Source organism: Pygocentrus nattereri, chromosome 9, assembly GCF_015220715.1.
Source record: "Pygocentrus nattereri isolate fPygNat1 chromosome 9, fPygNat1.pri, whole genome shotgun sequence".
Lineage (NCBI taxonomy): Eukaryota > Metazoa > Chordata > Actinopteri > Characiformes > Serrasalmidae > Pygocentrus > Pygocentrus nattereri.
The window spans coordinates 27,442,643-27,465,625 of NC_051219.1; the positions used below are offsets into that span (position 1 = coordinate 27,442,643).

General features: G+C 38.9%; 1 protein-coding gene across 2 annotated transcripts in view; it reads left to right on the top strand.

The window, feature by feature from the left end:
- Positions 1–22,983, top strand: part of opn7b (opsin 7, group member b) — a 103,455-nt gene that overhangs the window by 61,231 nt on the left and 19,241 nt on the right. For both annotated transcript variants that reach the window (XM_037541596.1, XM_017698190.2), the window contains 3 exons: positions 12,096–12,180; positions 14,123–14,285; positions 18,536–18,663. In XM_037541596.1, coding sequence (XP_037397493.1) covers positions 12,096–12,180; positions 14,123–14,285; positions 18,536–18,663 — 376 coding nt within the window. The remainder of the gene's footprint in view (positions 1–12,095; positions 12,181–14,122; positions 14,286–18,535; positions 18,664–22,983) is intronic.

Here is a 22,983-nt window from a genome sequence, read left to right on the forward strand (position 1 = left end):
ATTGACCTTCATGTGTCCCAGAGGACACATTGTAGCCTTCAGTCTTTCACTTTGGCAGCATTGTGTGATGTGGGCTCATCTAGCTAATTGGTCATAGCTAAATTGGGAAGAAAAGTGGATAAAAGTGGATAACTTCAGTGCTGTAGGCTAAATAGAGGATATTTGTGAATGCTTGTTTTGATGACATCACAAAAACAATTCATTCAAAATAGGCTATTGTTGCGGCTTAGAACAAAACTTGAATCTAACTGCACAACAATGATATAACCATGTTATAAATGTATCATGGTAGATGCCTTATGCTGTCATGAGTTGGTATGGCATGACATGGTTTTGTTCATTAATGTAATGTCATGCTATCATTACCAGTAAATACCATGATAGATCCTGTAATGTTGGGTGTCATGATCAGATAGATTGTTACTGGACATAATTGTCTATGATGACTTATGACAGCATATGACAACTGCCATGACATGTTTAATGGCATTGTTATGTCAATGTTATTTATCAGGGTTCAAGTAAAGATATATTTTTGCATTTTTCTAAACTACCATATATGGAATGGAGAATAAATGCTGCAATTAGAAATTTTAACAATGGCTGGGTTAATAATGATGTGTTGGAACAGAGATCAAGAAACAAGGAAGGATCGCAGGCTGATAGAGGTGTATTCATTGGTCAGGCTGAAAACAGTGGGTACTCATCTGGTTTGAATTGTTGCTGGATGTGTGGATGGATGCCCAAAACAAAGAAAAACAGATCCTTTCTCACATGGATCCAAACATGGCTTGAGGCCTTAAGAATACTGCTCCTGTTTTTAAGAACACGCTCTCTGATGTAATGAGTTACATCATCACAGTTTGTCCTTTTGTTTGCAGTACTGGTGTGACAATGTTCTTGTTTTGGTCGTCTGCTTAATGTTGCGCTGAGGTCATTAGGCTTGTGGTTATAGTGTGTCAGATCTTTATTCAGTAGTCAGGGTTGTGTGCAGAGCATTTAATCCAAACCTCAATATGCACAAGTTTAATTGGTGTTTAACAGCTGGACAAGAAAACAACTGTTTGTACTGGTAACACAAGGGTGAAAGAGAGCAGTCTGAGGAAAGAAGAGTGAGAAAGCAGTATAGACGACAGATGGAGAGAAGAGTTGAAGGAAAGTGATATGAAACAGAGAAAAAACAGTAGAAAAAAATATAGGGAGGGTTATAAAGAGACAAACAAGAACAAAAAGAATAGACAGAAAGGAGAGTGTGAAATAGAAACAGAGAAGGAGAGAAAAAAGTAAAAGAGAGATAAAGCAAGACAGATATGGAGAGAAACAAAGAGAAAGGGTAGGAGGGAAATAATATGGAGTAAAAGGAGATAAAGTGAGAGAAAGGAAAAGAAGGAGGAAAAAAAAGGAACATGAAAAGAAACAAGTGAGGAAGACAGAGAAGAGGAGAATTTTGAGAGTGAAAAACAGGGACCAAAAAGCACAGAATGAGAGAAAGAGGGAGAGAAACAGAGAAAGAGATACATATGGAGAGAGAGAAGGAAACAGAGAAAGGGTGGAGAGAAAGGGAGGGAGAGAGAGAGAGAGGGTTTAGAACAGAGTGAGAAAGTGAGAGAGAGAGGGTTTAGATTAGAGTGAGAGAGAGAGAGTGAGCGAGAGAGAGAGCAAAAGAGGGAGAGGGTTTCGAACACAGTGAGAGAGAAAGAGAGAGAGAGAGGGTTTAGGACAGTGAGAGAGAAAGAGAGCGAGAGAGAAAGAGGGATAGAATGATAGAGAGAGAGAGAGAGAGAGAGAGAGAGAGAGAGAGAGAGAGAGAGTTTAGAACAGTGTTTTATATGTTTTTAAAGCTTAAGCAAGAGCCCTACAAGCTCCAGAAACTTGCTGCACGACTTTCAGAATGAAAACATGAGGGGAATGACTGAGAGGGGATGTGTGAGAAAGCGAAGGAAGTAGAGAGGGAAAGATTAAACTATAAACATGTAATATTGAAACTGGACTTTTGCCTTAAATCCCAAAAAGGTGTTTAATTTGAGAAACAGCTGCGCTCTGAGCCAAGATGGAAATGGAGAACAAGTGTAATGCAAGCATGACTGTATAAAGCAGGCATTTTTAATTTCCAGAAATCATTAGGCCTTCTCTGAAAGTCAGAAGGCCCCGAGGGTTCTCCTCTGCTGTTGTCTTGTAAAAGACCTAGTTATCAACAAACAGTCCACAGTATTATTATAGTGCGGTTGCTCAGCAAGATGATATTGTAGCAGACTATGGAAAGTGGGAGTATGTTTGAATGGACTTCGATGGAATTTGAATACACCTACAAAAACATAAGACATAAGACGTATCTAGAGGAGCCAGTGTGCAATCAAACATGTTGAAATGAATGCAATTTTTTTCTGTTATATGGACCATTAAAAAGTAAAGATTGTCTACTGGCTTTTTACAATGTTAGTGCTACAATGCCTTTGTGCCATAGTTTGTTTGGCTAAAAACTGGATACCTTTCTGCTCTGTTCTGTTAAAGAGGTTTTGCCGTTCCCTCTTAAAAATAAAGGTTCTGAAATTGTTCTTGGCTTGGATGTACAGCTCTAAAACTTTAGTGTTACTATTTGTGTGGTATGCATAACTGCATTGTACAAGCTGTTGCCATCTACTGAAATGTTTTTGTATGGCATTACCATGCCTCTTGAAAGTTTTTCATACAAGAATCCTCTAAACAATCTCACTAGAACCTTTTATGACACTATCATTTTTAAGAATGTCATGGCTCTAGTAAAATTCTGAACAAGCCTCCACTTTTTGAGCATGGATCCCAGAGAAGCCCCCACTTTTTGAGCCTGGATCCCAAATGAGCCCTCCTCTTTTTATGCCTGGATCCAAGACAAGCCCCCACTTTTTGAGCCTGGATCACAGATGAGCATTTAGTTCTTGAGCCTTGATCCCAGGCAAGCCCCCACTATGTGAGCCTGGATGTCAGGCAAGCCCTGACTTTGTGAGCTTGGATCATGACTAAGTCCTCACTTTTTGAGCCTGGATCCCAGAGAAGCACACACCCTTTGAGTCTGAATCCCAGAGGAGCCCCACTTTTTGAGCCTGGATGCCAGATATGCCCCCAATTTTTGAGCCTGGGTCCCGGATGAGCCCCCACTTTTTGAGCCTGGATTCCATATAAGCCCCCACTTTATTATTAACCTAGACATATTTTAGTTGATTCAAGAATGGACGGAAGGGGGGGCTTCAATTACCAAAAAAAAAAAAAAAACATGTTTCTGTTATAAATTTGAATTTACATATCTATATGTATGATATTAATGTGTTTAGAAGCGCTGGACCAAGCCAGAGGTTGTTTTCTTTTGTCAGGTCTCACAGAAAAAGAAAAAAAAAAACTTTTTAATGTATCAAATTTATTATCACATAATGATAATAGTGATAAGTATAGCTGCCATTATTAAGACTCATAGCTTTGCTAATTGTGTGACCTCACTGTCCAGCCATTTATCATTTTCTCTTTTATCTCTACCCATTGTTACATATTCGTAGTGCTTTCTAGTTCATGCATTTTAATCTCAGAACATGCTCTGATTGAACTGTAGACATTGTTAGACAATTTTCGCAAAAAGCTAAGGGTCACTTGCAATGTGTGGTTCAGGCTATGTAATGGAATTAGTTTTTTGTAAGTAATGCATTACATAATAGCCTTATAATGGCTTTCGCTAAGTGCGCTGCCTATGTGAAGTAACATTATTGCTTTGCAATTGTACACACACACACACACACACAAACACACACACACACACATACAGAATGATTTGATGGTTTTCTTTTCCAAACTAATGCTAAAAGCAAATAATGAATCTTTTTTCCCCAAAATCAGACTATAACAGGCTTTACCCAGATTTCAGGTGTCTTTTGTTTGCTAAACTGTTAAACATGGATGACTGGCCATTGCCCCTGCCATTTGTCTTCTTGTTTTATGAAGTTGCTGACACTGGAGAGAATTCTGCATGACTGCATTTTTAAAATATCCTATATGCTTTGGATATTAATGGGATTTTTTTACTCAGTAGCACACATGAGCTACAGTTGCATTTTTGCTACTAACACCTCAAACCATCCAGACAGAAAGCTTATTCTGAGGAAAGGATAGAACAGGACAGCTTGGGCTTATACAAAGCTCTAACTCACAAAACTATTATTGTTATCTATTATTAAATCATGCACTGATTCTGTGGGATCACCAGCACTCCCCCACAAACACACTGTGCAGGGTGTGATATGCTATGCTATTCATTTGTATCTTCTTAATTTCTGTCTGTCTCTGCCACATTCTCTCTTGGCCCTTTTATCTATGTTCTCACTGTAAAATCTTACATCTAAAAGCGATTTTCTTTACATTGTTACTACCGTCTTCCAGGCTTATCCACCAAGATCCAAGTCTACTACCTCTCATCATTCCCATGCTTTCCATCCAAACCTTCCTCCAGAACTCATCCTTCTAAATACATAAAACACACACAACTGCATAAGTTTTGTGGGCAGTTTATTTTCTGCTGGACTCCAGTCTTAGGCTGTTTTGTTGTGTAGGCCATTGCTGTGACAGAGGAACTGGACCTTTTGATAGAAATCAGCCTTCTTTCACCACTGCTAGATTTGTCTCCAACCAAATGAAGGTATTGTTTGCTTCTTGTTTACTGATAGCATATCCTTCTATAGGTTACCAATGCATGTGCAAAACAGTTGCCATGCAGTGAGGACAACCTCCTTGCAGGGTCGTTTCCTGATTGGGTAATAAAACATCCAGACTTTGTTTATTTAATTACCTTTTTTGCTCATAGCAGATATATATTTTAGTAATAGCTATATGGATATAAATGCAGTTCGTTTGAAGTGTTTAAATAAAATATATATATATTATATGCACTTTAGAATGACTTGGCTGCACTACTTTACTTCCAAGCTCTATCCTTTACCAATTAAAAACAATTATTTAAATTAATCTAATCTAACTAATTATAACCCCAATTCCAATGAAGTTGGGACGTTGTGTAAAACATAAATAAAAACAGAATATGATGATTTGGAAATCCTTTTCAACCTATATTCAATTGAATACACTACAAAGACAAGATATTTAATGTTCAAACGGATAAACTTTGTTGTTTTTTGCAAATATTCACTCATTTTGAATTTGATGCCTGCAACACATTCCAAAGAAGTTGGGACAGGGGCAACAAAAGACAGAAAGTTGAGGAATGCTCAAAAAACACCTGTTTGGAACATTCCACAGGTGAACAGGTTAATTGGAAACAGGTGAGTGTCATGATTGGGTATAAAGGGAGCATCCCTGAAAGGCTCAGTCGTTCACAAGCAAGGATGGGGCGAGGTTCACCACTTTGTGAACAACTGCATGAGCAAATAGTCCCACAGTTTAAGAACAACGTTTCTCTACAATTGCAATTGCAAGGAATTTAGGGATTTCATCATCTACAGTCCATAATATCATCAAAAGATTCAGAGAATCTGGAGAAATCTCTGAAAGTAAGCGGCAAGACAGAAAACCAACATTGAATGCCCGTGACCTTCAATCCCTCAGGCAGCACTGCATTAAAAACCGACATCATTCTGTAACGGATATTACCACATGGGCTCAGGAACACTTCAGAAAACCACTGTCAGTGAACACAGTTTGTCGCTCCATCTACAAGTGCAAGTTAAAACTCTGCCATGCAAAGCGAAAGCCATATATCAACAACACCCAGAAACGCTGCCGGCTTCTCTGGGCCTGAGTTCATCTGAGATGGACTGACGCAAAATCATGGACGTCGTGTCCTCCGGGCCAAAGAGGAAAAGGACTGTCTGGATTCTTATCAGCACAAAGTTCAAAAGCCAGCATCTCTGATGGTATCGGGGTGTGTTAGTGCCCATGGCATGGGTAACTTGCACATCTGTGAAGGCACCATTAATGCTGAAAGGTACATGCAGGATTTGGAGCAACATATGCTGCCATCCAAGCAACGTCTTTTTCAGGGACGTCCCTGCTTATTTCAGCAAGACAATGCCAAGCCACATTCTGCACGTGTTACAACAGCGTGGCTTCGTAGTAAAAGAGTGTGGGTACTAGACTGGCCTGCCTGCAGTCCAGACCTGTCTCCCATTGAAAATGTGTGGCACATTATGAAGCACAAAATACGACAACAAAGACCCCGGACTGTTGAGCAACTGAAGTTGTACATCAAGCAAGAATGGGAAAGAATTCCACCTACAAAGCTTCAACAATTAGTGTCCTCGGTTCCCAAACGCTTAGTGAGTGTTGTTAAAAGGAAAGGTGATGTAACACAGTGGTAAACATGCCCCTGCCCCAACTTCTTTGGAACATGTTGCAGGCATCAAATTCAAAATGAGTGAATATTTGCAAAAAACAATAAAGTTTATCTGTTTGAACATGAAATATCTTGTCTTTGTAGGGTATTCAATTGAATATAGGTTCAAAAGGATTTGCAAATCATCATATTCTGTTTTTATTTAGGTTTTACCCAACATCCCAACTTCATTGGAATTGGGGTTGTAATGTAGCCCCTCCAAAAAAAAAAAACATACAATAACTATTCCACCCTTTTTGTGGAATTATTAGTTATGTTGTATTTATTTATACATTTTACATTAATAAGCCAAAATATCCTTTATTTATGTTTCAGGGACTGTTTTATTTTAAAAATAGAATATTTTTTTTACAGAAAATATCACATATACTGTTTTTCATTGCAAGGGCTCAATTAATGTTTTTCTATTCCTGTGTGTATTATATGCAAACTATATACAGTATAATATGTATCTGTTCACTGTAGGGCCTTTGCTCACCAAATGCAGTTTTGTTTGAGCCGTTCCTTTAGATGTCAATATGTGATTTTGACCCTGTGTGTAGCTGAGAAATCTGGCACACTAAAATTTTTGGATGCTGAAAATGTGGCATACGTTATTTGCTCCATATTTAATTTCTGCAAACTTTCACAAACAGTGTGAACTCTCTGACCAATCACAGTCATCTCTGGTGCTGGCATGCTGACATGGTGAAGTTGACAGTCGAAGAGTCACTTGAAGACATTTGGCCTGTTTGTCCATTTTTGGTGCACTGCAAACAACACAAAATTGCAAAAAATCACACCACATTCAGTGTGTATATTTCTGATGTGGACAAAACTCAATATTCATGATGTTTGTTTACACCAGTGTTTTTAGTGTTTGTATTTGTTCTGTTCAGAACATTTGTTCAACAGTGTTTTGGCTTTCACACTCAAGTCTCATTTCATGACATCTTACATCTTAGTATTTGATGATAATGTAGTGTTCACTACTATTAAAGAGACAGAGCTTTTGCACAAGTAATTGTCATGGTGCTTTATTCTCTAGATGTTGTTGGCCACAATCACACCACACACAAACAGAGCTTTCTCTTTACTAATAGCTCCTTCACTACTCTTGTCTGCCATCTCTTTCAGCTCAACATACATTTACACACCCAGGCCCCTGGCAGTATTTAACCCTGTCCTCCACAATAAGAGTCCTTATCAAACTGAAGCAAGTGCAATAAAGGCTAGAGAACGCATAACCTAAAACTAACTGGCAAAGCATTTCTTGAAAATGCTGCAATGCTATGCTTTCTTACTCCATATATTGCATTATTATGCAGCATTAAAGAATATCAGTCCCTTGTGGTGTTTCTGAGCACATACCTTGATACATTTGGTGAAGTAGCATGATGTATGTGAGTACCTGGAGGCCTAAACCACAGCTTCAACCCCAGGGAAAGCCATGCGACAGGACTCATTACTCACACGTACAGTGTGTGTCTCTTCTAACTGCTCCATTGCTCTCTGCTCTGCTTCGCTCTGATGCACTTATAGTGGCAGTGTGGTGATGTAGGAGGATCTCTATAAGACTGCTTTTAACCGCCTTCACGTCTTTAACTGTCTCTCTGCCTGAGTTCACTGAAACCCAGTTCAGCACTCAACACACTTATTGGCCGTTTTGTAGGAAACATCTTCCAGAAGAGTGCATTTTGTAGGTTTAGAGTTACAGGCTGTAGCCCATTTATTACTATATAATTCATTAGCCCCTTTCTACCTTGTTCACCAATGAAGAGGGACGACTGCTGGCCAGATATTATTTGGATGGTGGACCATTCTTAGCGTATGTTGTGATGGAGTGTTGCTGGCTTTTTTGCACACATCGTTGTTAGGTTAAGAGTGGTCCATCACCTAAATATTATTCAGCTAAGAGCAGCTTTGTGGTCAGAAACTGGGCTAGAGTGGGGTGCCAAATCCTGGTCCTGAAGATCTACCACCCTGTAGAGTTCAGATCCAACTGTAGAGTTCAGATCCGCTTACACTGAGGGCCAGGATTGGACACCACAGTCTCTAACTGCACACCAGCAAGGTGAAGGTACATGAGAAGGGTCTCCAAGATGTGGCCAGTGTGCAAAAAGCCCCGGGTGATACAGGGACTCTATCATGGCTGCCTTATTGCAGTTAATAATATTGCTGCCCTCTACATGCATGCCGGTTTTTACCATAAATTCATGTTAGCGGTTCAAAAGATGTTTTGCTGAGGTGCATACTTTAACACCAGCAGCAGACACAGTGGCTACATAGAGACACAAGCCTCAAACACGTGGTCAAAGAATGTTTACTACCAAAATAACACTGTGGCACAGCATGTGCTACCCCAGGCTCAAGGAGGACACTGGAATCAGGGTTCAAGGATGCAGCAGCCATTTCTTTAATTTCATCCAAATTAAACACAACAACCAAAACCAACGCTACCCACTTTTCAGTGGCTTCTACTGAGACTTTTAAGTCCTTCACAGGAGCTTTTCAGCTCTTTCAGTCTTTTGCTGTTGCTTGTCCCTCTCTCTCTCTTTTCCCTCTCAGCTCTTTTTAAAAAAGGGCATTTTAAAGGCAGCAAGAGGCAACAGGGAACGAGAGCTCCTTGTTACTGGCAGATCAGCCGCCCGGGTTGAACGTGAGGTGTAGTGTAGCAGCCTCGCTGCGTAACTATTGGCGGGGCCCAGGAGGCGGAGCTCGGGACTTGCTCCTCCCTCTGGTACCTCTCGTGGTCGGCACCAGCATCCTCGTCCTCCTCCCGCTGTCACTCTCGTGACTCGCATCCGTCTGGGGAGCTTGGGCTTTGCGATCCACCTCCTCCACACGAGCGGATCCACATCCTGCTAAAGTCAGGTATTGTGGGTGTGTACTGCGGTCGCATCAAGAGTCACTTTGTGCTGTGTCTCAGCTTATATGCACATCTGGTCCAGCCCTGCATACTGGATATCTGCAATAAATTGTCAACAGCAGAATGAGGCATTCCTTTATGCAGAGTGCACAGCTTCAGGTTGCTAAATTGCATCTGATCTTTCATGCACTTCTTTTTGTCTTTCTCTGTTTCCTGAAAAGTTTCTTTTAGTGTTTAAACACTTTAGTGATTAATTTAATATCAGATTGTTTTGTTATATAAGTTATTACTGCTGAGATATGTGATATTAATCCAGTATGAATCTGCAGTGTGTGTAGTTTTACAGTCTGACAGTAATAATTGTGGAGTGATTTTAATCCAGTATGAATCTGCAGTGTGTGTAGTTTTACAGTCTGACAGTAATAATTGTGGAGTGATTTTAATCCAGTATGAATCTGCAGTGTGTGTAGTTTTACAGTCTGACAGTAATAATTGTGGAGAGATTTTAATCCAGTATGAATCTGCAGTGTGTGTAGTTTTACAGTCTGACAGTAATAATTGTGGAGAGATTTTAATCCAGTATGAATCTGCAGTGTGTGTAGTTTTACAGTCTGACAGTAATAATTGTGGAGTGATTTTAATCCAGTATGAATCTGCAGTGTGTGTAGTTTTACAGTCTGACAGTAATAATTGTGGAGAGATTTTAATCCAGTATGAATCTGCAGTGTGTGTAGTTTTACAGTCTGACAGTAATAATTGTGGAGAGATTTTAATCCAGTATGAATCTGAGGTGTGTAGAAGTTTTACAGTCTGACAGTAATAATTGTGGAGTGGTTTTAATCCAGTATGAATCTGCAGTGTATGTAGTTTTACAGTCTGACAGTAATAATTGTGGAGTGATTTTAATCCAGTATGAATCTGCAGTGTGTGTAGTTTTACAGTCTGACAGTAATAATTGAGGAGTGATTTTAATCCAGTATGAATCTGCAGTGTGTGTAGATTTACAGTCTGACAGTAATAATTGTGGAGTGATTTTAATCCAGTATGAATCTGCAGTGTGTGTAGTTTTACAGTCTGACAGTAATAATTGTGGAGAGATTTTAATCCAGTATGAATCTGCAGTGTGTGTAGTTTTACAGTCTGACAGTAATAATTGTGGAGAGATTTTAATCCAGTATGAATCTGCAGTGTGTGTAGTTTTACAGTCTGACAGTAATAATTGTGGAGAGATTTTAATCCAGTATGAATCTGAGGTGTGTAGAAGTTTTACAGTCTGACAGTAATAATTGTGGAGTGATTTTAATCCAGTATGAATCTGCAGTGTATGTAGTTTTACAGTCTGACAGTAATAATTGTGGAGTGATTTTAATCCAGTATGAATCTGCAGTGTGTGTAGTTTTACAGTCTGACAGTAATAATTGAGGAGTGATTTTAATCCAGTATGAATCTGCAGTGTGTGTAGATTTACAGTCTGACAGTAATAATTGTGGAGAGATTTTAATCCAGTATGAATCTGCAGTGTGTGTAGTTTTACAGTCTGACAGTAATAATTGTGGAGAGATTTTAATCCAGAATGAATCTGCAGTGTGTGTAGTTTTACAGTCTGACAGTAATAATTGTGGAGAGATTTTAAACCAGTATGAATCTGCAGTGTGTGTAGTTTTACAGTCTGACAGTAATAATTGTGGAGAGATTTTAATCCAGTATGAATCTGCAGTGTGTGTAGTTTTACAGTCTGACAGTAATAATTGTGGAGAGATTTTAATCCAGTATGAATCTGCAGTGTGTGTAGTTTTACAGTCTGATAGTAATAATTGTGGAGTGATTTTAATCCAGTATGAATCTGCAGTGTGTGTAGTTTTACAGTCTGACAGTAATAATTGTGGAGAGATTTTAATCCAGTATGAGTCCGCAGTGTGTGTAGTTTTTACAGTCTGACAGTAATAATTGTGGAGTGATTTTAATCCAGTATGAGTCTGCAGTGTGTGTAATTTTTACAGTGTGACAGTAATAACTGGAGAGATTTTAAACCAGTATGAGTCTGCAGTGTGTGTAGTTTTTAAAATCTAACAGTAATAACTGTGGAGAGATTGTAATCCTGTATGAATCTGCAGTGTGAATACATGTGTGTTTTTACAGGTTCACAGTAATAATTGTGGAGAGATTTTAACCCTCAATTTGACATAATTTGACATTTAACTATGACTCTAGTAATGACTTCATAGTAATATCTTTTCCAAATTTAATAGGGACAACCTGATAAACATAAAAGTAACATGATTTTGTACACATCAGTATTCTTTGGGTCAGTTTGACTGTTTTAGCTGTATAAAATATGAGATATATCAACATTTTACACTCATTTGTTTTGGTTGTTTTGTATGATACTGAGGTAGTATAACTGACATGAACACATGGACTGTGACCTTTAGTTCAGGCTATTTTGAGCTGTGTGTTAAGACAGATTTTTTATTTATTTATTTTATCATTCTTAAAAACAATAAAACTAATTCAATTCCAATACGGCATTCACTGTTGCATTCAGACTAGCATCAAACACTTCTGCAATTTCCCTCTGGGATCAATAAAGGATTCTGATTCTGATTTGGATATTGCTACTGCAAGCTATTGCTGAATATATGGGAGAAGGGGAATCACTGGAATCACTATTTTTCCCCTCTACCTCCCTCTTTCTCTTTCCTTTCATCTCCTGTCTGCTTCTTAACAGAGCAGAGAGACCTTGAGGGGCAGTGCTTAGTAATTTATATATTATATATTATATATTAACATAACACAGTAGCGTGCTTCTGTTTAATTACACTTCTCCAACCTCTCTGTATTTCTCTGTCTCTCTCTCTTTCTCTCTCCCTCTCCCTGCAGATGGGAAATGCCTCTGAAGTAACCTTTGTGTCCACAATAGCCAAAGAGTATGACTTTCTCCTGGGGACTGCCTACACCATCTTCGGTAAAGAGACCAACATAACGTAACATAATACCAGGAGTTATAGCAACGGCATTAGGGTAGTAAAAGGGGCTCATTTAACTTAACAAATCTTGTCTAACAGGACATAAATCATTGCCCTGTGAGAGAGAGCTTGAGATATTTGATTTTATTCATCTTCTAATAAGCTTATCAGCAAAAAGGCTTAGCAACACTTTATTTCCAATTCCGCAAAATCTAACCTTGCCCAAACTTACCAAAACCTAACCTTACATAAAACCTAACCTTAATCAACATGACCAAAACCTAACCTTACCCAAAACCTAAGCTTACCAAAATGTAACCTTACCCAACCTTATCAAAGCCTAATCTTACCCAACCTTACCCAAAACCTAACCTTTCTCAACCTCACCAAAACCTAACCTTACCCAATCTTACCAAAGCCTAACCTTACCCAAACCTAACCTTACCCAACCTTACCAAAACCTAACCTTACCCAATCTTACCCAAAACCTATCCTTACTCAACCTTACCCAAACCTCACCTTACCCAACCTTACCAAAACCTAACCTTACCCAATCTTACCCAAAACCTATCCTTACTCAACCTTACCAAAACCTCACCTTACCTAACCTTACCCAAAACCTAACCTAACCTTAACCAACCTAACCCAAAACATAACCTTACCTAACCTTACCCAAAACCTAACCTTACACAACCTTACCAAAACCTAACCTTACTGAACTTTTCTCAAAACCTAACCTTACCCAACCTTACCCAAAACCTAACCTTTCTCAACCTCAACAAAACCTAACCTTACCCAATCTTACCAAAGCCTAAACTTACCCAAACCTAACCTTACCCAATCTTACCAAAGCCTAACCTTACCCAAACCTAACCTTACCCAACCTTACCAAAACCTAACCTTACCCAATCTTACCCAAACCTAACCTTACCCAACCTTACCAAAACCTAACCTTACCCAACTTTACCAAAACCTAACCTTACCCAATCTTACCCAAACCTAACCTTACCCAATCTTACCCAAAACCTATCCTTACTCAACCTTACCAAAACCTCACCTTACCTAACCTTACCCAAAACCTAACCTTACACAACCTTACCAAAACCTAACCTTACTGAACTTTTCTCAAAACCTAACCTTACCCAACCTTACCCAAAACCTAAACTTAAAAATGGGACAGGCATGGGCTGGAGATTAGGGAACCAGGTTAAGGAACCAGCCATGTGACCGGAAGGTCGCCAGTTCCATCCCCAGAGCCGACAGCACATGACTGATGTGTCCTTGAGCAAGACACCTAACCCCCAACTGCTCCCCGGGTGCTGCGGTTTGGGCTCACTGTCCCCTAGTGTGTGTGTGTGCTCACTAGTGAGTATGTGGTGTTTCACTTCACGTATGGGTTAAATGCAGAGGTGAAATTTCCCCATTGTGGGACTAATAAAGGTCACTTAATCTTAAACCTAACCTTAACCAACGTAACCCAAAACCTAATCTTACCCAACCTTACCAAAACCTAACCTTGAGAATGTTTAGATGGTTTGTATAAACCTGTTACATGTTCAGTTCCTCCCAGATTAACATTTACAGATATGAACTTGGCAACTCCAAATAGTGAAAAATAACTGAATTTAATAGATTACAAATAAATGTTATTTGTACTGTTAATTTAAAGTCTCTTAATAATGAACTGAATGTATTCACAGCTGCTACATCACTGATATGGTGTTGATGTTACTGAAAGCCAGTTGAGTATCTATTTCATCTACAAAGGACCCGATTAATAAAATGTCACTAAATGATTTTGATTTCAGGTCTTGTTTTAAGCTTGAGGATAAAGAAATGCTGCCAAAAGCTTCATTTAAGCAATCACCAAAAACAGTTGCTGTTATCACTCCCTCTCCCTCTCTCTCCCTCTCTCTCTCTCTCTCTCCCTCTCTTTCGCAGGTGTGTTCTCTCTGATGGGGAACACCATCTTGCTGCTCGTGGCATATCGTAAGAAGTCCTCCTTGAAGCCAGCTGAGTTTTTCATCGTAAATCTGTCCATCAGTGACCTGGGCATGACCATCTCCCTCTTTCCTTTGGCCATTCCCTCTGCTTTCTCTCACAGGTGAAGGTCTTTTGCTCATGAGTCACTCTTCACCCCTCCATCACTCCTTTTTAAAAAAAATACCCTTTCTATTTCTTCAATCTCATAAAGCTTGATTCTTCAGTTTTTATTATCATGTTATTATTAGTCTGTAATTTTTAATGTAAGTTAAAATAAAATTGCATTCTTCTATAACTTTGGGCAATTTCTGTTGGTCATGAAATTTGTATACATTGTATAAGCTGGTGTTTTCAAAAGATGTAAAAAGTATGATTGTATGAGATATTGATATGACAGCAGTGATTTGTAGCTTTCTTTTTTCTTTTCTTTTCTTTTCTTTTCTTTTGTGTTGTTAGCTTCAGCGCTTTTTGTTTTCTTTTTCTTTCTTTCCATCTTTGTGCCCACCTGGGCTAAAGTACTGTACCAGTTATCCCTCTACAAAAGGGTAGTGCTGAGCTGTAGTTTGTAGAGTGTGTATCTCTCTAACTGAGGAAATTAGAGTGGCATGCAAAAGTTTGTTCAAAATTTCTGTTACTGTCAATCACTTAGGTGAGTAGAGGATGACCAGCAGCCAGTTGCACTTGCTGAACACAAGTCAAATAAAATCTGAACTTCCTGAACATTAGTCAAGTAAATCATAGCCTGGTTTGAATGTAAACTGCCACTACATTCAAGTTTACAAGCTACTAGAATTGGCACCAAGTAGCATAGTTTCAACATAGCTTTAAGTTATAACTTAAAACTTACACATATCCAACAGTAGGTGTAAGCTCTGATCAATTTGGTCAATGGGAAAATTTGCAAGATATGTGTCAGCAAGCACTTTTGCAGGATAGATTATACCCATTTGGGGCAGTCGTGGGCTGGAGGTTAGGGATCTGGCCCTGTGACCGGAAGGTTGCCGGTTCGATCCCCAGGGCCGACAGTCCATGACTGAGGTGTCCTTGAGCAAGACACCTAACCCCCAACTGCTCCCCGGGCGCCATGGATAGGGCTGTCCACTGCTCCGGGCAAGTGTGTGCTCACTGCCCCCTAGTGTGTTCACTAGTGTGTATGTGGTGTTTCACTTCATGGGTGGGTTAAATGCGGAGGTGGAATTTCCCCGGTTGTGGGATCAAAAAAATCTAAAAAATAAAATAAAATATTTCCGTTGATCACAGAAAAAAAAGATCACAGATCTAGCAGCAGATTTACACAACCCAAACGGAGCCCTGAGTCCTTCTTTGTGTCTATCACTGAGCTGTTTTGCTACAGGGACACTCCAAAATCTGGTGGAAGACAATGTTCAAGCACACAAGTCAACAACATGCAGAGAACAGCTCCCTCAGTGCTCAGGTTGTGTGTGACGTTCACCTTCTTATCATAGAGTGCATAAAACAGATTGTTTTTAAAATATAGCTAACTTAGCCAACATTACCGACCAATTGTTGATAAAGTGCCATTTAAATATTGTGCACGGTAACTCAGTTAGATCATAGGAAAAGTAAATAAACGCACATACAAGAGATGGACGCTTTGAAAAAAATACTTTATTGTAAAACGCAGTCTCTTTCTGATTTATAGCTAATATGATTGACACACTTTAAATGATGTAAACATAAGACAGAAAGAGAGAAATTTGGTGATCATGTAATGATCCCTTTTTATTTCGGTAGCTTTTACTGATTGGCTGCAAGGAGTGAAAATGTCGTTTTAATCTACGATCCCTTTAAGCACTACTGTTTAAGATGTAAGTATCTGTGGTGCACCTGAAATTCTGTGTGTCATCTTAAGTGAACTCCTCTCAGTGTAAGATTTAAAGCAAAATTTACACTCCAACTTATGATCAAACTTATATTCAGCTTTTGCACCTGGATGCTAAGTTAAAGATGAAACATTCTTTTCAACATTTTAAGCAAGATTATTATATTACTTTTGTTTTGAATGACTTTAAAGTAAAGAAAAAGAGCACCATGCAAATGTTTGGCTAGCCAAGACATTTGAGCTGTCAGATAACTTTTACTAAGGTCTCAGACCATAATTAGCTTTTTAGGGCTTTGGCTAAGGAAAAGGCCGGATGATGTGAATTTCAAAGCTTTCTAAATAATCTGACTTCTTAACCCTCCCTAAAATCAGCAGTCATTAGCTTCTCTAAGCAGCTGCCTAGAACTCTTTTTGAAAATTAAAGTAATTGATGCCCACAAAGCAGCAGAAGGCTAAAAGTAAATAGCAAAGTATTTTCATTTTGTAATGCAATTAAGTAATGGCAGTTAACAGGGACAGTGGAGGTTAAGTTGAGGTCTGGAACACCAATTACACTGATAGGATTGCTACACAGGCAAAAATAGACATCAAATGAGCACTGAATGTAAGACTGGCCAGTAATCTCACAGGAACTAGATGGCTTCTGCAAGGAAGAAAGAGTGAAAATCCCCCAAGCAAGAATTGAAAGACTTGCTACAAAAAGTGTTACAAGCTGTGGTACTTGTCAAAGGGGATATTACTAATGACCTAACTAACTGACCATACAGTGTGTCCACACTTGTTATTTTAACAATAAAAAGATATCTATAAAATGGAAATAAGAACACTGGTGGAAAAACACAGTTCGTAAATCCTTTAACTGGAATATAGAAATATTTTATGCTGTTCTATGTTAAGAAAACAGATTTTTTTTCTGTATAAATGTGTCACATATAGCAAAGTTTACTGTATTTATCTTAATATGATTAACAACACTAGTCTAAATGCTAATTCCTGTTCACTTCGCTAGCGGCAAGATGACTGTGGTTCACCTAAGCAACTCATAGTAGCATAAGCTGAAACAGTTAACTGATGACAGTAGACATTAAATCTAATCCTTTCAATAAAGATTTAAACTTAAAGTGCTTAACTGAGTAGTTCTAAATGGGCCTAATTAGCCTGTTAGAAGGTCAGGCTATTTTAATGTCATGGTTTGTTCATTAAATGAACAAATGAACTTCAATACTTGTGAAGCAGAAGGTCACAGGGTTTGCTGGTTTGCTGGACCCTATCCTAGCAGGCATTTGGTGGAAGGCAGGAAATGCCCTGGACATATTGCCAGTCCAAGAAAGGGAAGACTAACACAAATACACATTAACATCTAGGGGCAATTTAACATCTCTGACTGGCCCAACTGCATGTCTCTGGACTGTGAGAGGAAACCAGAGTACCCAAAGGAAACCCAGAACACAGAAAGGACCTGGCCACCTGGCCAGGGAATCAAACCTAGATGAGTAAGATGAGTAAGATAACATAGCTTTGGCCTCCATTTTAAGACTTTCTGAAGGTCGAGGTGAAGGTGTGACTCTATTTATTGTCGGGCATTGTAGTCAACAGGCGACACTCACTGTTTTTATGGTGTACTGTGGAAAACCTTAGGAAGTTACCAATTCCATGGGCAGTGCCCTGACTATTGAACTATGGAGCTATTTGAGACACACCCTATGATTAATATTATAAATATAATATTATATATTATAAATATTTCATAGGAGGGGCGGCACGGTGGCGTGGTGGGTAGCGCTGTCGCCTCACAGCAAGGAGGGCCTGGGTTCGATTCCCCAGCCGGGTGACTGGGGTCCTCTCTGTGTGGAGTTTGTATGTTCTCCCCGTGTCTGTGTGGGTTTCCTCCGGGTTCTCCGGTTTCCTCCCACAGTCCAAAGACATGCAGTCAGGCCAATGGGACATGCTACATTGCCCCTAGGTGTGAGTGACTGTCTGTGTCTGTCTGTCTGCCCTGCGATGGACTGGCGACCTGGGATAGGCTCCAGCACCCTCCCCCCGCGATCGTGATGGGGAAGCGGCTTAATGGATGGATGGATGAATGGATGGATGAATATTTCATAGGAACCCATTCATTTTTGGCTCCCTCTAGTGTCAGAAACACCTAGAAGACATTATTGATTGGCAGTTGAGTAAATAACAATAATACTAAAAATGCCTACATTCCTACATGCTGCTGTGTTCATTAATTCATGGTATTTTACGCTAAGGCTGTTTCAGAGAGTATTTGTACAGCTTGTTCAGGGATAGACAGACTTTTCTTTTCAGTGGTTTTTTAAAATCCCATAGGATCAGTGGCAGTGTCTGACAAACAAGTGGAAATAACCCTGGTTATAAGATGGGACAAGAACTAGTGATCATCATTTTCCCCTGTGTCCCATTTTCTATCTTGTTTTCTCTTTAAGAGGGTGTTTATTTGATGGATTCTCTCTCTCTCTCTCTCTCTCTCTCTCTCTCTCTCTCTCTCTCTCTCTCTCTCTTTGCAGGTGGCTCTTCACTGAAACAATATGTTCCTACTATGCATTCTGTGGAGTTCTCTTTGGCCTGTGCAGTCTGAGTAATTTGACCGTTCTCTCATCCGTCTGCTGGTTTAAAGTCTGCTGCCCCAACTATGGTATGTATGCACACATACTTTTCTCCAATTTACCTCTGTATGCTCCATCCACAAATGTGTTTTGAGTGGTACAGAATTCTGGAAAAAAATCTGCTAAGACTAACAGGGTAGTTTTGACAAGGCGATATGACACCTGCATAAGCACATCGTGAAAACTGACACAGAACTACATCCACATTTATAAGCACTTAGCATTTCAATAAGCACTCCAATGCATAAAAGTGATGCTTTTCTGTGGCTGTAAAGGAAAATGATCCTCAACACACCTCAAAATCCACAATGACTTGACTACATCAAGAGGTGCAAGCTGAAGGTTTTGCAATGGCCCTCATAGTCCAATGATCTAAACATCATGAAACTAGGTTTTCTGTGGCTCTTATGTAAACTGAGTTTCATTTTGCCATTTATATGATTTCACAACATCATGTTGCTCTGATATGCGCTAAGCTTCAAAGTCAGTTGAACATGCTCTATCATTTTACACAAAAAGGTGTGAAAACCACCCAGTAGGTGTTGTGTCAACTTGACCTCAAAGTTGACAAAAGTAGCCTTTATGACATATCACACCTATTATAATAAACCTTTATAATCATTCACATAGATTTAAGACAGTTTTCATGACAAGCTTATGAATGTGTCATGTGATGTCATTATGAACACCGCCCTACAGTAAAGTATTACTTATTATCACCTGATGTGAAAATGTAACCGGAAGGCATAGTGCCAACAGTTACATTTTTCAGGGTTTGAGCCACTTAGCTCCAGCGAAGGGTAATGTTAATACTACAGCATACCAAGACATTTGTGGAGCTCAAAATAGGGGGCCGTGATGTGATTATCAGCATGTTGTTAGTCCATGAATGTAGCACAAGTTAACATGGCAGAAAAGTCCTTAAAAAACTCTACTAGATGTGTGATTCAATGTTTATGCATGTGTTATGACATCCCTATATAGGTAGTTTTAACCTGCACACTGTAAACATAGAGCTGACTGAGTGGGATTTTTGCAAAAACACTGACTAAAATACTTTTGTGGGTGGAACATTGAACATGTATACTATAAACACTAAATGAGATGTACAGAGTTACAGGGCATATATCATGTACATTTCTGTAGTATTAGAATATAGGTAGGAGTGTCCGGGAATTAGAATGAATGCAGAAAAGATGACAGTCCAGAGGAGAAGAGGTGAGAGCTGGAGCTTGAATCTCTATCACAGCTGGATCATGATTCTTCTGTAAAGATCAGTTTATGCTGTTTTTTGGGAAGCAAATTCAATTAAAAGAATGGATGAGCAAAAACTAATTTGCTAACTATGCTACTATGCTAACTGCATGCCGAAAGCATCACATGCTTGTTATAAACCATACTGACTTGCTAAGTATCCATCCATCCATTTTCTAAGCCGCTTCTCCATCAGGGTCGCGCGGGGGTGCTGGAGCCTATCCCCCGAAGTCCGCCCGAAGACTGCTGGGAAGACTTGTTAAGTAATCTCAAATAAATTTGCTTATTAGGTTTTTTGACACTGAATGACATGGCATTATTTATAACAACGGAGAACAATCCACTGGATAGAAGCAGCCTTTCTGAGACCTGGATTTTGCCTGTGCATTTGTCCATTTTTATGTAAATTATATATAAATTCGAATTTTCACTAAAGTTCTCAACTAATCTGACTTGGAACCAAGAAGCATAGAGTGGAAAGACAAGATGAATTCGCTAATGAGCCAGTTAAGCACCCTGTTAAGCCACCCTGCAAAGCAGACATTCTTTCCTAACACCATTGGCCACGGCCTTGCCTGATTGGCTGTATGATAGAGGAGTGGGTGGAGATGAGGCATTGCCACAATGCTGTTAGGAGAAAACTAGCACTGTTCAGTTGCCGAAGTTGGATTGATGTAAAAGTCTAGATCAGAATTCTGATCTAGCTGGTCATATAGAGCTCACATTGTTGCATATCAGACACATATCTGAAAGGGATCTGAGAGCAACGCGATTTCAGTACACTGTATGTCCTGTACATATTGTAGTTTTGACAATAAAGCTGACTTGACTTGACTTGACATATAAAGTTTAGTATCACATATGAATGAGTCCAAAATCTGAATTGAAACAATCAGATTCAATGAGATTTTACTGTTCACACTATCGCACAAAAACACATCTGTGTCATGGATGAAGAAAAAGACCAGATTTGGGCCATTTATACCTGCATCCTATGACAGTGGGACATAAAGTCACTGAAATGCACATATGTTCTTATTCTACTGCCATTGTTTGTTTATGGAGATTGCATGGCTATGTGCTTGGTTTTCTTACATGTGTTAGTAAGGGGACTGGCTGAAACAGGACAGGACAGGAAATAAAACAGCATCATAATTCCCTCTTTCATTTTCTCATAACGAGTTGTTATTATTGTAAATTAGTATTATTTCTCATTATTCCTGTAATATTTATAAATTTATTTATTTATTTATTTTTATTATGCCTCTGTCCTCTTTATAAAACAATCAAATGAGTGAGAGAGAGAGAGAGAGAGGAGGAGAAAGAGGGGAGTTCCTTTCAAGTGATCATGTTTGATATGTAAATGAGCATAAAAAATGTTGTGTTTACAAGAGCTGGTCAAAAGAAATAGGCCCTCCCAGCCCAACATAACACTGCTCCACTCAAAGCTGAATTTGATCAGCTGGCAACAGTGAGACAATAATTTGCTTGTTAAAGGGAAGAATATGTATTTATGCTAATTGCCAGTGTCTGTGATGCCTTTGTGGACTCCTTATTTTCACAAGCATTCAAATGTGTGCATTTAAAGAGAAGGGAGCTCAATATTTTACATTAGAAACTAGAGCAGAACGCTGCTGGCAATGTGCTACTCGATTACTTAATGAACTGTTTGTACTGTGTGTGAAAATGTGTGCGTAGCACTTTGGTCTGGCTCTATGGTTGGTATAAAGTGGTCATTAGCACTCATGATGGAGAGTGGGGGTTTGGTCTCATTAGATTTTTCTTGATGTCTATAATATTTCTACTCAGACTTGTCTTGGTCTGTATTGTAATTCTTCTCAGAGTTTTCGTCATTTGTATAGTAATTGAACTCACACCTGTCTTGGTTCATATACTATTTGAACTCAGATTTCTTGTTGTCTGTATTGTATTGAAACTAAGACTCATTTTGGTTTGTATAGTATTTGATCTCTTGTATTATGCACTTGTCTTGTTATAAGACTTGTCTTGTTCTGCCTAATACTCAATCTCAGACTTGTCTCATTCTGTATAATCTCAGACTTAATTTCAGACTTGTCTAGAGCTGTATGGTATTTGATCTCAGACTTGTCTTGGTGAGTAAAGTATTTAATCTCAGACTTTTCTTGGTCTGTTTAGTATGTGATCTCAGACTTTTCTTGGTCTGTTTAGTATTTGATCTCAGACTTTTCTTGGTCTGTTTAGTATTTGATCTCAGACTTTTCTTGGTCTGTTTAGTATCTGATCTCAGACTTTTCTTGGTCTGTTTAGTATCTGATCTCAGACTTTTCTTGGTCTGTTTAGTATCTGATCTCAGACGTTTCTTGGTCTGTTTAGTATTTGATCTCAGACTTTTCTTGGTCTGTTTAGTATTTGATCTCAGACTTTTCTTGGTCTGTTTAGTATCTGATCTCAGACTTTTCTTGGTCTGTTTAGTATCTGATCTCAGACGTTTCTTGGTCTGTTTAGTATCTGATCTCAGACGTTTCTTGGTCTGTTTAGTATCTGATCTCAGACTTTTCTTGGTCTGTTTAGTATCTGATCTCAGACGTTTCTTGGCCTGTTTAGTATCTGATCTCAGACGTTTCTTGGTCTGTTTAGTATCTGATCTCAGACTTTTCTTGGTCTGTTTAGTATCTGATCTCAGACGTTTCTTGGTCTGTTTAGTATCTGATCTCAGACTTTTCTTGGTCTGTTTAGTATCTGATCTCAGACGTTTCTTGGCCTGTTTAGTATCTGATCTCAGACGTTTCTTGGTCTGTTTAGTATCTGATCTCAGAATTTTCTTGGTCTGTTTAGTATCTGATCTCATCTTGGTCTGTTTAATATTTGATCTCAGACTTTTCTTGGTCTGTTTAGTATCTGATCTCATCTTGGTCTGTTTAGTATCTGATCTCATCTTGGTCTGTTTAGTATTTGATCTCAGACTTGCCTTGGTTTGTATAATATTGCAGAATTTTTTATTTTATATTGTTGCAGAAATTTTAAGCAGCGCATATGTAATGTGTAGATGCAACAAAATGGTTTGCCTTTTTTCATTTTGCTAATTTACATCAAACAGAATGTGTCATGCAGTG